General features: G+C 57.9%; 1 protein-coding gene across 1 annotated transcript; it reads left to right on the forward strand.

Annotated features, from left to right (window-relative positions):
* On the forward strand, positions 163 to 9,838 carry P3H4 (prolyl 3-hydroxylase family member 4 (non-enzymatic)). Its single transcript, XM_003131416.4, has 8 exons — positions 163 to 1,603; positions 1,737 to 1,889; positions 2,007 to 2,178; positions 3,142 to 3,270; positions 5,075 to 5,220; positions 6,412 to 6,495; positions 8,965 to 9,109; positions 9,433 to 9,838. The coding sequence occupies exons 1-8, from the start codon at positions 1,121 to 1,123 to the stop codon at positions 9,453 to 9,455; spliced, it is 1,335 nt and encodes a 444-aa protein (XP_003131464.1). The 5' UTR covers positions 163 to 1,120; the 3' UTR covers positions 9,456 to 9,838.

Below are 15,363 nucleotides of genomic sequence, written 5' to 3' on the forward strand. Positions count from 1 at the left end.
CCCCCCACCCCACCCCCGCCCCTCCTCCTCGCAGAGCTGGCTCCCCCTCTTCCTGTCCGCCATGCCCACCCCCGCCCTGGCCGGTCCACGTGGAATGGGGGCTGGGAAGACTGAGCTGGCGGGGCGGGGGGGAAAGGCGGGGGGACTTGGAGGAGGAGGGCCAGGCAGATAATGCTAGAGTGGGAGCAAAGCACCGCCACAAAGAACTCCGGATTTACTCCCACCCCCACTCTGGGGGCCGAGAGACCTGCGGCCTGGGAGGGAAGTTCGGGAAAGTTGGGAGGTCCGAGGGAGCCGACTTAAAAAAAAAAGTTTGGAGTTTTTTGTTTTTTTGTTTTTTTGTCTGGAGCCCCCCCCCCCCCGGGTGGGGGTCCTAAAGCCTGGCTGAGGCATCTCTTGCCTCTTCGGCTGGCCACCCCAAATCCTGGCCTCTCCAGGTGGCTGGTGAGGCGCCAGAATTGGAGGGGTATCTCAGGGCTCCCTCCCACCCCTCCTGTCCCAAGGACAGCTCTCCAGGGAGGGGCTGCTTTGTCCTGCAAAAGCTGGGCTGCCAGAGGACTTTCCGACTTAGGGAGGGAGATCAAGTGGGAAGTGGTGGGAGTGGAGGGTATGCGGGGTAAACCCAGGGGTGTGTCTCCTGTCGTGGGCTGGGACGGCACTTGGAGTGTCGTCTTCGGGGCTGGGGGCGGGGAGTGAGCAGAAGGACGTCGGTGATGGAAGGAAGAGCACGTTCCAGGGCTTGGGCAAAGGAGAGGGAGGTGGCACGCCCCTCGATTTCTCTATTTTAAGGTGGGGGGGACTGTCTTTGTATAGGAAGGGCTTTCTGGGCTCTCCCACCCCTGTGGGAAGCGTTCCCCCACCCACTCACCATCTGCCGAGGCAAGGGCAGGAGATCAACGACTAAGGACAGCGCTGGGCTTTCTGAAAAGAGTGGAGACGAAGGCCTCGGCCCTTCGGGGGATCTGACTCAAGGCATCACCCCGCCTCGCCGCCCCCAGTCCCGGCGCTAAGACCCAGCGGGCACGCCTGGCAGGCCCCGGCCCCTGAGCCCGCCCGCCTGCCCGCCCGCTGGGCCGGGACGCCTGCTTGGCCGGGGAGAGCCGGCCGGCGCGGAGGGGGCATGGCTCGGACGGCGTGGGGGCTGCTGTGGCTGCTGCTGGGCAGCGCAGGGGCGCAGTACGAGAAGTACAGCTTCCGGGGCTTCCCGCCCGAGGACCTGATGCCCCTGGCCGCGGCCTACGGGCACGCGCTGGAGCAGTACGAGGGCGAGAGCTGGCGCGAGAGCGCGCGCTACCTCGAGGCGGCGCTGCGGCTGCACCGGCTGCTGCGGGACAGCGAGGCCTTCTGCCACGCCAACTGCAGCGGCCCCGCGCCGCCCTCCGCCGCGACCCCCGGGCCGGCGCCGCCCGACCCCGACGGCGGTCACGAAGACGAGTGGGCCCGCGAGCTGCAGCTCTTCGGCCACGTCCTGGAGCGCGCCGCCTGCCTGCGGCGCTGCAAGCGTTCGCTGCCCGCCTTCCAGGTGCCCTACCCGCCGCGCCAGCTGCTGCGCGACTTCCAGAGCCGCCTGCCCTACCAGTACTTGCACTACGCGCAGTTCAAGGTGCGCGCCTAGCCGGCGTCGGCCGCCCCGTCGGGTCGAGGGGAGCTCGGCTCTCACCCGCGATCGCCAAGCCCTCGCGCGCTCGGGGCTGCGGCCTCTGGCCCGACCGAGCGGCTCTGTCCCCACCCTACAGGCTAACCGGCTGGAGAAGGCGGTGGCCGCGGCCTACACCTTCCTCCAGAGGAACCCGAAGCACGAGCTCACCGCCAAGTACCTCAACTACTATCGGGGGCTGCTGGACGCCGCCGAGGAGCCCCTCACGGACTTGGAGGCCCAGCCCTACGAGGTGGGGTGCCAGGGCCGGCCCTGCTGCTCCTCCCTGAGCCCCCCCCACCCACAGGGCCTGTAGAGGAGGGGAGGTGTAGGGTCCCCCTAACCCCCCTGTCGCGTCCCCTCTCCCCAGGCCGTGTTCCTCCGGGCTGTGAAGCTCTACAACAGCGGCGATTTCCGCGGCAGCACGGAGGACATGGAGCGGGCCCTGGCCGAGTACCTGGCCGTCTTTGCCCGGTGTCTGGCTGGCTGCGAGGGGGCCCACGAGCAGGTGGACTTCAAGGACTTCTATCCATCCATAGCAGGTATCTCCTGAGCCAGATTCCGGTGGGCATCCCTCTCAGCCACAGGTCCCTGCTTCCCAGAACTCCTGCAGCTCCTTAACACAACATTCATCAGGTACACGATTATGGCGCACCTACTAAGTGCTTGGGAGGCAGACAGGAGGAAGGCGTTATCCAGACTCGCAGCGCTTTCAGTCTCCTGAGAGAGGCTAACAGATCACCTGCCACTGGGTGCAGAGGGCTACAGTGGGCAATGTCCAAGGTGCTGGGCATCAGTGCAGAGAGGATGTGACACCCCAGAGGGGTCTGGGGAGCCTGGATTCTCAGGTCTTCCAGGCTGAGGGTGCTTCAGGTGCCAAGGTGCCAAGGTGAGAAACAGCCCAGCAGGTGTGCGCAGAAAGCAGTTTGTGGCCAGAAATCACCCCGAGTCTGGAGATCCCTCAGTTGGGGGAAAAAGGACTGGCCTGAGCTTCTTTATCTGGGCCTCAGTCCCACCTCCCAACCTCATCTGCCATTCCTTCAGAGTGCCCTGGCTTCCTCTGGCTTCGGGGTGGCGGCTGAGCTGTGGGGGTGGTCTGCCCAGCCCACCAGTAGCTTCCCTCAGCATCGCTCGTCACTTTATACGCCTTATCGCATAAGATCAGCTGGGATTAGAAGTCATCTCCTAGAGCTCCCGCTGTGGCTCCTCAGGTTAAGGACCTGATGTAGTCTCCGTGAGGATGTGGGTTGGATCCCTGGACTTGCTCTGTGGCTTAAGGATCTGGTGTAGGTCATAGAGGCGGCTTGGATCTGGCGTGGCTGTGGCTGTCGGCAGAGGCCGGTAGCTGCAGCTCTGATTCAACCCCTAGTCTGGAAACTTCCATACCCCTCGAGTGCATGTGTAAAATGAAAAAAAAAAAAAAAAAAAAAGTCGTCTTCGTCATCCCCATCAGCAGGATGGCTCTGTTCCGCACACATCCTCTCACCGTCGTCACCCGCCCCCAGATCTCTTCGCCGAATCCCTGCAGTGCAAGGTGGACTGTGAGACCAACTTGACCCCCAACGTGGGTGGCTACTTCGTGGAGAAGTTCGTGGCCACCATGTACCACTACCTGCAGTTTGCCTACTACAAGTGTGAGCTTCCTGGTGGACTTGGGGTGGGGGAGAGCCCTGCACTGGAAGTAATGCTGAGTCGAGGGGCTCCGTCCCTCAGAATTGAAGATCCCGGGTGATGAGAGGGAAGAGGGAAGGCTGGGGGTGGAGGGGCCGGTGAGGGGCTTGAGGGAGGGAACAGAGAACAGTCTCAGGGAAGAATTCCAGGGCCTCTTGAGTAAATGACTAAGCAGCCCACTGCACCTGCACCAGGCTTGGCAGTTTACAAAGCTCGGCCATGTCTGTTTATCTCACTTGACCCTCTCACAAACCGCCAGTAGCAGACTCCTTATTGGACCCATTTTTCAGATGAGGGAGCTGAGGCTCATAGAGGCAAGGGGCCATCAGTCACATGGCTAATAAAAAGTAGCACTGGGAGCTCCTTTTCGGTGGAGCAGGTTAACGATCCAGTGTTGTCACTGCTGTGGCTTGGGTCACTGCTGTGCACAGGTTCAGTCCTAGGCCTGGGAACTTCCACATGCTGAGGGTGTGACCAAAATAAAAACAAAAAAGTAGCACCAGAGTTTCCCAGTGGTCTAGTGGTTAGGACTCAGCACATTCACTGCTGCTGTGGTCTGAGTTCAATTCCTGGTCTGGGACCTGAGATCCCACATCAAGCCTCTGAACACCACAGTCCAAAAAAAAAAAAAAAAAAAAATTGGGGGAGTTCCCTGTTGTGGCTCATCGGGTTAAGAATCTGACTAGTATCCATGAGGATACCGGTTTGCTCCCTGGCCTTGCTCAGTGGGTTAAAGGATCCACCATTGCCACAAGCTACAGTGTACTTCTCAGTTGCAGCTCAGATCCGGCGTGACTGTGGCGTCGGCCGGTAGCTGCAGCTCCAGTTTGACCCCTAACTTGGGAACTTCCATATGCTCTGGGTGCAGCCTTCAAAAGACAAAAAGAGGAGTTGCCATCGTGGCGCAGTGGTTAATGACTCCGACTAGGAACCATGAGGTTTAGGGTTCGATCCCTGGCCTTCCTCAGTGGGTCAACGATCCGGTGTTGCCGTGAGCTGTGGTATAGGTCACAGACGCGGCTCGGATCCTGCATTGCTGTGGCTCTGGCGTAGGCCGGCAGCTACAGCTCTGATTAGACCCCTATCCTGGGAATCTCTATATGCCTCGGGAGCGGCCCTAGAAAAGGCAAAAAGAAAAAAAAAAAAAAAAAGGAGTTCCCTGGTGGCCTAACAGTTAAGGACCAGCATTGTCACTGGTGTGGTGGGGAATTTCTGCATGCTACTGTCTCAGCCCAAAATAAAAAGTAGTACCAGGACTTAAGGCTTTTCTTACTTGAGGGAGATTCTGGCATCAGCTAGAGCGAAGATGGTCAATCTCCAGGGGTTCTGAGATGCAGAGATGCCAAGATTCAGACAGGCTGGAGTTGGAGAGGAGGAGCTGAAGAAAGGGGCCAGGAGACCCTTGGTGGTCCTGTTGGCAAAGAGGCTGAGGGCCGGGCCACCGGCCTCTGATTCTGCAGTGTCATCATTCTCCAGCCATGTGAGCTGTTTGCCGAACCTCTCAATGCCTTGGATTTCTAATCTGTAAAATGGGGATGATAAGAATGAGGCGACTTAAATGAGTTACACAGGGCTTAGGGCAGGTGTCTGATATAGTCTAGCTCTGCATTATTATTGGGTGGAGTGAGACGCCCAACAGGAATTCTGGAGGCAGCTGGGGAGTCGGGGCCACTGGACAGAACTGGGAGATGGGGTGGGCCAGGTCAGGGTTCTCCCTGCAGGTGGGGGACGTGCCAGGGCTGCTCCTCACTCCTGTCCTGCCTGCAGTGAACGACGTGCGCCAGGCCGCGCGCAGTGCCGCCAGCTACATGCTCTTCGACCCTGCAGACAGTGTGATGCAGCAGAACCTGGTGTATTACCGCTTCCACAGAGCTCGCTGGGGCCTGGAGGAGGAGGACTTCCAGCCCAGAGAGGTGGGCCTCGCCTTCCCAGGCACTCTCAGGACTTGGGATTTGATTGAAAATATCCTGGCTTCCTCAAAAGGCAGGATGGGAAATAAAAAGAAAGAATATGGGGAGTTCCCGTCGGGGCTCAGTGGTTAGCAAACCCTACTAGGATCCCTGAGGATTCAGATTTGATCCCTGACCTCGCTCAGTGGGTTAAGGATCTGGTGTTGCCGTGAGTGGTGGTGTGGGTCACAGACACAGCTCAGATCTGGTGCGGCTGTGGCTCTGACTCGGGCTGGCAGCTGCAGCTCCGATTCATCCCCTAGCCTGGGAACCTCCATATGCCGAGGCTACAGCCCTCAAAAAAGACAAAAAAGAAAAAGAAAGAATATGGGGAGTTCCCCTTGTGGCTCAGCAGGTTAAGAATCCAACGAGTATCCATGAGGAGGCGGATTCAGTCCCTGCCCTCGCTCAGTGGGTTAAGGGTCAGGCATTGCCGTGAACTTCGGTGTAGGTCGTAGACGTGGCTCGGATCTGGCATGGCTGTGGCTGTGGTATATAGGTCTGCAGCTGTAGCTCCAATTGGACCCCTAGGCTGGGACATTGCCTACACCATGGGTGCAGCCCTAAAAAGCAATAAATAAATAAATAAATAAAAGAATATGGGTTACGGTTAGAATCCTAGGTTCAAACTCAGCCCCACCAGCGGTGTGGTCCTGGTAACACTCCTTTTCTGAATCTGTTGCCTCACCTGCAAAGTGGCAGTGGTACTACCTGCCTCACCAGCACAGAGCCTGGGATACAGGAGGAAAAAATACCTGTCTGTGCTTGCCTGTTTCCTCCCTCAGCCTTGTCATCCTCAGTGCTGGACTTGGTCTTTCTTCCCCAGGGAGCCCCTAACCTGGACCAACTGAGGAAACCCCTTAGGAGTCTAGGGCCAGACTGGCAAATACGGGACACATGGTACCACTCCCAGTTTCCTTGTCAGTGACAGACATTGCTAATCGATTGAGGCACTCTTTCTCACCAAACCCTCAGAATCCTTCTGAACCCCAGCACTTCAAGCTGCTATGATTTTTCCATCAGCCTGTGAACTGACGTCTGTTTCCTGCTCTTTGAGCTGGAAAAGGACCAGAGGACCCAGATTCTAGGTGCTCTGGCTCCTCCACCATCTGGCAGCAGGGCCCGGCTCACCTCACTTTCCTTCTCTTCCCCCAGGAGGCCGTACTCTACCACAACCAGACAGCCGAGCTGCGGGAGCTGCTGGACTTTGCCCACATGTACCTGCAGTCAGATGATGAGGTAAGTGGCCGCCTGCCCTACAGGGCTGGATGGTGATGGAGACCCCTGGATCCTCCTGGGGCCACTGTGCCAATGCTCAGTCCCAGCTCCTGGCAGCCAGCAGTCGTGAAGCAGAGATGTCACCTGCCCCTTATTTACACCTGCCCTTTTCACCCCGCTCCGCCTTCTCCTGACCCGCTTCTCTGTGTCTGAATCTTTTTTTTTTTTTTTTTTTTTTGTCTTTTTGCCATTTCTTGGGCCGCTCCTGTGGCATATGGAGGTTCCCAGGCTAGGGGTCGAATTGGAGCTGTAGCCGCTGGCCTACACCACAGCCACAGCAATGCAGGATCCGAGCCGCGTCTGCAACCTACACCACAGCTCACAGCAACACCAGATCCTTAACCCACTGAGCAAGGGCAGGGATCAAACCTGCAATCTCATGGTTCCTAGTCGGATTCGTTAACCACTGCGCCACGACGGGAACACCTCTGTGTCTGAATCTTGCTTCTCCTGGGCCCAGCTCGGGTTTCTCCTCCTCCAGGAAGCCCTTGCTGCATGTCCCAGCTCTGTCTTCTGGGCTTACAATGCCTACGCTGACCAGAGCCTCCCTGGACCAGGGTTCTTTGCAGCCCCCAACCATCTCACCCCGTCCCTTTCCCCAGCCAGTCTCCCAGAGGACTGTGCCCCAGGACAGGGACCAGGTTATTCCCAGTTCTCCCACGGCATCTGGCACAGAGCTGGTGGTTCAAAACTGAGTTTGCATGAACCAGTGAATGAATGAACGAACACAGGGGGCTTGGAAGGAAGGACCACAACGTGTTATCACATTGATTCTGAATGAGGGTTTGAGAGCCTGAATTCTCTGAGGCGTTGCTGCCCAGAGCTTATTTTTCCATCCCCTCCTTTATTCATGCCCCTCTTCAAATATGGGGGCGAGGAGTTCCTATTATGGTTCAGTGGGTTCAGAATCTGACATAGCGTGCGTGAGGATGTGGGTTCGATCCCAGGCCTCACTCAGTGGCTTAAGAATCTGGCGTTGTGGAGTTCCCGTCGTGGCGCAGTGGTTAACGAATCCGACTAGGAACGATGAGGTTGCGGGTTCGATCCCTGGGCTTGCTCAGTGGGTTAACGATCCGGCGTTGCCGTGAGCTGTGGTGTAGGTCGCAGACGCAGTTTGGATCCCGTGTTGCTGTGGCTCTGGCGTAGGCTGGCAGCTACAGCTCTGATTCGACCCCCAGCCTGGGAACCTCCATATACCGCAGGAGAGGCCCAAGAAATGGCAAAAAGAAAAAAAAAAAAAAAAAAAAAGAATCTGGCGTTGCTGTGAGCTGTGGCGTAGGTCACTGATGCGGCTCGGATCCAGTTTGCCACAGCTGTGGCTCCGATTCAACCCCTGGTCCTGGACCTTCCATATGCTGCAGGTGTGGCCCTAAAAAGAAAAAACAAAACAAAACACTGGGCGGTCAAGTTGGTGCCTCGAGCACCTGGGTTCTAGTGTTCGCCAGATTTGGCTCCATCACTTCCCATTTGGGCAGCCTCCACCCAGCTCTTAGGTAACCCTTGAACTTCCACTTCTTCATCTGTTGAATGGGGAGAATAATGCCCATCTTACACTGTTGTGGTGAGAATTAAATGAGATCCAGTATGGGAAGCACCTAGTATGGAGCTGGCATATAGTAACTTTTTTTTTATGGCTACACCTGCAGCATATGGAAATTCCCGGGCTAGGAGTCATATTGGAGCTGCAGCTGCCAGCCTACACCACAGCCACAGCAACACCAGCTCAGAGCCACGTCTGCAACCTACAGCTCACCTTACAGCAACGCTGGAGCCTTAACCCACTGAGCGAGGCCAGGGATCAAACCCGCATCCTCACGGACACTATGTCAGGTTCTTAACCCACCGAGCCACTACGGGAACTCCAACCTTTTGATGATTATTTGTTGCCTGCTGTTTGCCAGCCACCGTGATTGGGGCTGGGGTAAATTGATGAGAGGCCCAGTCAGTCCCTTGCCCAAGCAGCTCACAGTTAGTTCAGTGCAACGGGAGAGGGCAGCACGGAGAGCTGGACGAGGTCTCCAGACCCAGCCAGGGTCATCAGCAAGGGCCACATCACGAGGGACAAACAAGCTTGCCAGCACAGGAGTCAAGGCGTTCCTGGGCTAGAAACAGCATAAACAGACAGTGCTCATGGACTAGCAGTATTCCCCAGGTGTTTATGCTTAAAAGGTGGGCTATGAAGAGGGCATTGTTTACCCTGAGTCTGCTGGTGGAGCCCCATGCATCAGTTAGGGAGGGAGCAGTTTGGGAAGAGGACTTCGGGAGAAACCCTCCAGGCATTCCTGCGGGAGAGCTGGAGTGAGACAGGGAAGGAGGTGTTTGGGGCTGAGGTGGGATGGGAGGACCCCTGGGCCAGGAGGGGAGCTGGTCTGGGTTCATGCCTGCCGTGGCCTGGCTTCTCCTCCCATCACTCTCCTGGGGCTGCTCTAGATGGAGCTGGAGGAGCCAGAACCACCCACGGAGCCTGAGGAGCCTCCATCTGATGCCGAGTTTGAAGGGGAGGGCGACTACGAGGAGAGCATCTATGCCGACTGGTGGCAGGAGCCCGACGCCAAGGGTGACGAGGCTGAGGCCGGTCAGTGACTTGAGTCCTGGTGGAAGGGTGGGGTGGCAGCCTAGGCTGGACGTTAGGGGCAGAAGGGGCTGTTCCCTGAGTGGCAGAGGCCAGGGAGTATGTGTGTTGGGTGCTGGCACCCTGGCTCTGGAGGCTTCCAGCCTGTTCCCAACCCCTGCCCCACCTGGTGGGGGTGGGGGTGACATCCTTCCTGGAACAGGGACCAGCTGAGACCTGTTCCTGGGGAGCCTCACTCCTGCCTGCCCCACCTCCCTCAAGGACAGCACCCAGACACCTGTTGGGGGAGGTTGGCTAACCCCAATGCCCTCTTCTTGCCTTTTCAGAGCCGGAGCCTGAACTCCCATGAGAAGAGAGGTGGGGCAGAGCTTGGGAAGCCTGGCCCAGGGGCACCACCCTCACCAGCCTGGGCAGCTACAAGAACTATTTATTAAACATGTAAAGTGGACAGAGCTGACCAGGCCCCAGCCTATCCCACCTGTGGACACTGCTCCCCAGACCCCTCCTGCCTCCTTACTGGGTCCCTAGACCTCAGGACCTGCCCTCCTCCCAGGGCTCTCCCCACCAGGACAGTCTCCTGGAGAAGATTCCAGCTCTTCCTGGTTGGGGTCCCAGCCTGAACTGCAGAGACAGCAAAGGGGCAGCTACATTATGAAGAGCAGGGGACCAGGAGTCCAGCTGTTCCTGGCAGATCGGTATTGGGTGCTCAATAAACCTTTCTTATTGAATGAATCACAGCCTTGGGGTCCAATCTCCCCTGGGTGGAGTGGGGAGGATGCAGGTCCTTCCCTCCCTCCCGCTGCGCCCATCGCCCCTCATCAGTAAATGTGGGCGTGGGCGAGGGGCCACCCATTTGGCCTCTGTGGACCCTACGCGTCTGTGACCCGCGAGGAGCAGCAGCCCGAAATTGCCATTCGCCGCCAGGGGGCGTGAGGCTGCAGTTCCGCCGGACTCCTGGGAAGATGGGTGGTTTCAGATTTCCGAGATGGCCTGTATTTTCAGTATCACTTACCTCAGGGATTGTGGGGAGGGGGCCAAGGACGGGTACTTCCGGTTTTTATTTTCCAAGCATTTACTGCCCCGGATTCCTTAGAGTTAGAGCAAGCATGCCCTGCGCTATCTATTCACCCATTCATTTCACTAACAGGGAACGGGTCCCTCTCAGTGACCCGACAAGCCCCAGGGATACAGCTCGATTACAGGAGACTTCACGGTGGCAGTGGGACTGCCAGACCCCGTCCTGCTCAATCTTGCATTGGCTCTAGGGGGGCAGAGAGTCTGGAAGTGTCGGGGTGAGGGTCGTGCCAAATGGCTACCAGCCAGTGGTCCCCCTCCCCAGAGCAGAGAGGTGGGGACAAGAGGGGTCTCCCTGGGGCTAGGGACAGTCCCATGCCACTTCTGCCCCACTGCCCACGTTTCTGGTCTTCCAGGGGCAGGGTGGTGGAAGGGCCTTCTTCTCCTACTGGAGGAGCCGAGACTGGTAGGCCCAGTTTTCACCATCCACACCCCTCCCCAGATGTGCCAGGTGACCTGGTCTAGGTCCTGCCCATCTCCGTGCCCAGGAGGACTCCCTGCCCCACCCCATGCCCTTCGTCTAGGCTTTTGGTGAAGACGTGGGGAGGAAGGGCAGAGTCTGAGTCTGCAGCACGGGCGGGGTCAAGGCTGGGGGCGCCGGTGACCTCACTCCTCCCTCCCATAGGTGGGTCTGCCCTGGCAGCGTTGCGGGAGAGCTCCCAGGTGCCAGGGCGGCCCCGCCCCTCCCGAGCTGCTGTGCTGTCAGCGTCCATGAGGCCCCGCCCCTGTTTCTGGGCGGGGCTGCCCTCGGGGCTGGCCCTGCGGAGGGTGGGGCGCGGGGACGTGCTGGAGCCTGCCGGCGTGAGTAGGAGCTTTGGAATCTGGACGGCTGGGTGTGAGTCTGAAAGCGTCTGTGTGCGGGAGCGAGGAGGTCTTTGTGCTTGTGTATCGCATCGCGTGCATGTGCGGGTCCGGGTGTGAGCGAGTGTCTGCGTGCACGTGTCTGACAAGGTGGCAGCGTCGTGGGCGACTTGAGCGGGTGTACGCATGCGTCCCGGAGGGACTGTGATTCCAGAGGGTTCTTCACTCCCTCAGCACATATCTCCTGAGCACCTACTATGTGCCAGGCACGCCGTAGGTCCTGGGGCCTACAGCAGTGAGCAAAGCAGCCCAAGCACCCTGCCTTCGTGGACTTGGCATTCCAGCGTTGGCAGTAAACAGTGACTGCTGTACTCAATGAGTTATCAGGCCATGTTAGATAAGTGAGCTGGAAAAATAGGCTTGAGAGGATCAGAGAACGGGAGGCTGGAGGCGGTACAGTTTAAGGAGTGTGTTGATGTGTGTGTCTACGTGTGTATCTGAGGTGAGTGTGTGTGTGGATAGGGGGGTGTCCCCTGGGAGCAGAAGATCGCCCCTCTCTAGGCGCTCTAGGCCCTCCCCTACCAGTGAGCCTTACTCAGCTCCTCCATCCCCGGTAGCCGCCAGCCCCTCCCACCTCTGCCTGGTGCCAGCGTCTCTCCCTATTGCCCGGCCAGCTCCCCAAACCGGTGAGACCGAGTTCCAGCGAGTCCCAGCGTGGGCCCTTTGGGGCCCTCCAGCTCATTCTCCCAACCCCACCCAGCCTAGACTCCCTGCCTCCTCCAAGTCTCTGTCTCACTCGGCTCCCTCCTGCCCCCGTCCCCAGCTCCCCCACCCAGCACCTCAGCAGCCCCACCACCTGTAGCCTAATGGCTAGAAGGTTAGGGAGGACCAGAAGACCTCTGGGGGGGATGACTGCACACAGTAGGGCCAGATTCAGGTGCGCCACGGAGGTGTCCTGGACCAGAAAGACACCTACAATGTGTTGAGTACCTACTATGTGTCAGGCACTTGGCAGCTTCTTTACAGCCCTGAACCCTCAAAACAGTCTTGCAACATAGATATCATTTTTCTTCTGCCACAGGTGAGATGGAGGAGAAGCGACTTTTCCAGGGTTCCCCCAGGTAGGTGACGGCTGAGCTGGGTTTGAAACTTGTCTCCCAAATTGATGCACAGCAGGGAAAGAAGGCACAAAGCACCGTGGTCTCCTCCCTCCCCGTTCTTGGAGCTGGCTTTGTCCCTTTCGGCTGTCAGCTGGGGCCGCAGAGAGGAACGTAAAAGCCGGATGTGGAGACAAAGCTCTCACATGGCTGCAGCTCACTGAGAGAGGCCGAGAGTTCCAGAAGGGACTGGGAGCGAGAGAAGGAGGGAGGGGTGGGCAGGCAGGGAGGAAAGTGGGAAGTCAAGCCTCATTGTCAGGCCTGATTCTGTAGCCTGGTTCCACCTCCCGTTGTCAGCTGTCTGGGATTGGACCAGATGTTAGAGGCCCTGGGGACAGACTTGCAGGGTCATTTAGACCAGCCTCTTCTCGAATCCTGCGAAGTGATGGCCATGGGCGGGGGGCAGGGAGTCCCGTGTTATCCCATCCCCCAAATTCCAGTAAATTCCAATGGAAGAAATCCCCCCCTTAGGTTTGAGAAATAGTTCTTGAAATCTCACCCTAGTGTTCCCCTTCTCTGGGGTGACAACGAGTGACTTCTTTCTGGGTCAGAAGGCTGTATCCAGTTGGCAGTGTGGCCAACCACATAACCTTCCTGGGGGGTCCTGGCAGCCTCAGGGCCCAAGCCCCAGGCAGCTTCCCCACTCAAGGGCCTTCTTCCAGGCCTCCTTTGCAACTGCTCTCCGAGGTTGGCTCTGGCATAGGGCCGCAGTTTCATGGATGAGGAAACTGAGGCCCAGAGAGACTAGGTTGGGCTCCCAGGACTGGGGCTCATGCTAAGCTGGGCTGACACAGGCCTGCCTGGCTCCTTCCTGTGATCCAACTCCAAGATGACATGGGGATTAAATGGGAGTATGAGGAGGGTTGGGGCTGCCCGCCCCAGCCCAGAGTGTGGACACATCACCCCATAATCACCACCTGCCCGGGTCCCAGCTGGCGCCGGGGTACCTGGATAGCATCTTTCCGACCCCTAACCCTTGGGGCAGAAGCACTTCTCATGCCTATGATTCAGGTGGAGAAACTGAGGTAAGAGGAGGCCGTGGCTGCTGGTTTACCCTACCCCCGTGTGTACTCACTACGGTAGATCTCTTAGTAAAGAAGAGGCCAAGAGAACTTGACCTTTTCTATTTTGGGGTCAGCTTTTCAGCCTTTCAGCATATGGAAGTTCCCAGGCTAGGGGGTGAGGTCAGAGCCACAGCTGTCAGCCTACACCACAGCCACAGCCACTCCTCGGGACCTGAATGGCATCTGGGATCTACACTGCAGCTCAGGGCAACGCCGGATCCTTAACCTACTGAGCGAGGCCAGGGATCGAACCCACATCCTTATGGATTCTAGTCGGGCTCATTACTGCTGAGCATTGGACAATAGGACCTCCTCACCTTTTCATCTTTAACAGGAAGAGTGCACTGTTATATTCCTGGAGCAAAGTAAGTGGTGGCCACTAGGCATTCCTTCCTTTTCTCTTTGGCTAAATCCTGGTGGTTTTCCTGGAAGAGGAGGTGAGGAAGGAGTGAGGTCCAGCCCATCTAAATGGGGAATCTGGCCCATTTCCCTGGCCCCGGGTGGGTGTGGGGACCAGGAGACTTTTGACCTTGGGAGGCTTCTTAGCCACGAAGGATGTTTCATTCAAAAGTTTTGTTCTTGAGAATTCCCTTTATGGCTCAGCTGCTAATGAACCCCACTAGGATCCATGAGGATTTGGGTTCCATCCCTGGCCTCTCTCCATGGGTCAGCGATCCAGTGTTGCTGTGATGTAGGTTGCAGTCTCGGCTCGGATTGCATGTTACAATGGCTGTGGCTACAGCTCCAAATCGACTCCTAGCCTGGGACCCTCCAAATGCCGTGGGTGCAGCCCTAAAATAGCGAAAAAAAAAAACACAAAAAAGATTTCGTTCTCTCCAAATGAGGTTATACACACAGTTAGACACAGGGATAGGAATGAAGTCAGAAAATGCTTGTCATGTAACTTTAACCTTTAGCACGATTATTGTCATAACTTTTTTAGGGGTAATACCTTGGTATCCTCAGAAATGGAACTGTCCCTGGCCTTGGAGCTCCTCCTCTCCCCCCACACACCCTGGAGATGGAGCTGGCTTCTCACATATCCTCCTCGGCAGCAGGGTCCAGGCTTCCCCGCCCTGCCCACCCCCCCCCGCCCTTCCCCCTCTCCCTTCCAGGTTCTCTGCTGGGGTCATAAATTATCCATGAGCTGTAAGTTGGCTGCTTCTTCAACTGGAGGCTGAAGTGCTGATGAAATATTCAAGGATTCTCAACTCTCAAATTCCCTGGTGGCCACAGGACGGGACTCGGGAAGCTGGGATTAATGCGCAAGGCCAAGGGCCTCCAAACCTTGGCCCCAGTTCCCACTGAGGTGGCGTCTGGGGCCAGGAGCCCGGGAGCCCGGGAAGGCTGGAGGGCGGGAGGAGGTGGCGGGGGGTCTCTTTGCATAATGGATTGGTGGGTCTGCGTAAGGCCCTCGCCAGCTTCGTGGGTTTGGGGGAACTGAGGGAGGTTACAGGTTTAGATCCCGCAGGTGGGCTGGCCAGCACCCCACACTTGCCCCTCCCCAGGCCTGGCTCTCTAATCATGAGGTTTGCCAAAAGTCGCACCTCCCGCTGACTTCTCCCCAAATTGGTTCTCTTCTGTCCTCCTCCCGCCAAGTGCCAGGAGTTTGCTTGTGTGACCTTGGCGAGAGTCCTCTCCTGGCTCCAGCCTCAGTTTCCCCATATATTCCAGGAGGTGGGGCCTGATTAGAATTCCTCTGCCCAGGGACTCTCAACAAGTGGGAGAGAAATTCCTGCTCTGTGTGTGTGTGTGTGTGTGTGTGTGTGTGTGTGTGTGTTCAAGTGTGAGCAGGGGAGGGGTGGCCTCTCCGTGGGAAGGGCGCCTGTCGGGGCAGGCATCTCTCCTGGCTTGTCCGGAAGGGAGGGGCGAGCAGGCTGGCAGGGCGGGTGGGGCCCCAGCTGTGTCAGCCTGGGAGTGGAGTCGCTAGGCCAGGAGCAGAAACGGGGGACTCAAGTGGCCAGGCCTCTCCCCCTGCCTTTCGGGATGGGGAGGGGGTTGCTCAGAGACCCAGGGAGACCCAGCTCCAGAATACAGTCCTGATGCCTGGGGCCCACCCTGCTGACTCCCAAAGTCCTGAAACCATACCTTGGGGAGGGGAGGTTGGGATAGGTAAGGGGGGGTGACTCGGGGATGGACTTTCTCTGGAGGGGTCCTGGCC

The sequence above is a fragment of the Sus scrofa genome, chromosome 12 (assembly GCF_000003025.6).
Source record: "Sus scrofa isolate TJ Tabasco breed Duroc chromosome 12, Sscrofa11.1, whole genome shotgun sequence".
Lineage (NCBI taxonomy): Eukaryota > Metazoa > Chordata > Mammalia > Artiodactyla > Suidae > Sus > Sus scrofa.

What these genes read in the sequence shown, in the direction of transcription:
- P3H4 (XM_003131416.4), top strand. Translation starts at nt 1,121, where the DNA reads ATGGCTCGGACGGCGTGGGGGCTGCTGTGGCTGCTGCTGGGCAGCGCA. An exon ending in GCAGTTTGCCTACTACAAGT is followed by an intron (nt 3,271 to 5,074) that starts GTGAGCTTCCTG and finishes TCCTGCCTGCAG; the next exon opens with TGAACGACGTGCGCCAGGCC. An exon ending in ACCTGCAGTCAGATGATGAG is followed by an intron (nt 6,496 to 8,964) that starts GTAAGTGGCCGC and finishes GGGCTGCTCTAG; the next exon opens with ATGGAGCTGGAGGAGCCAGA.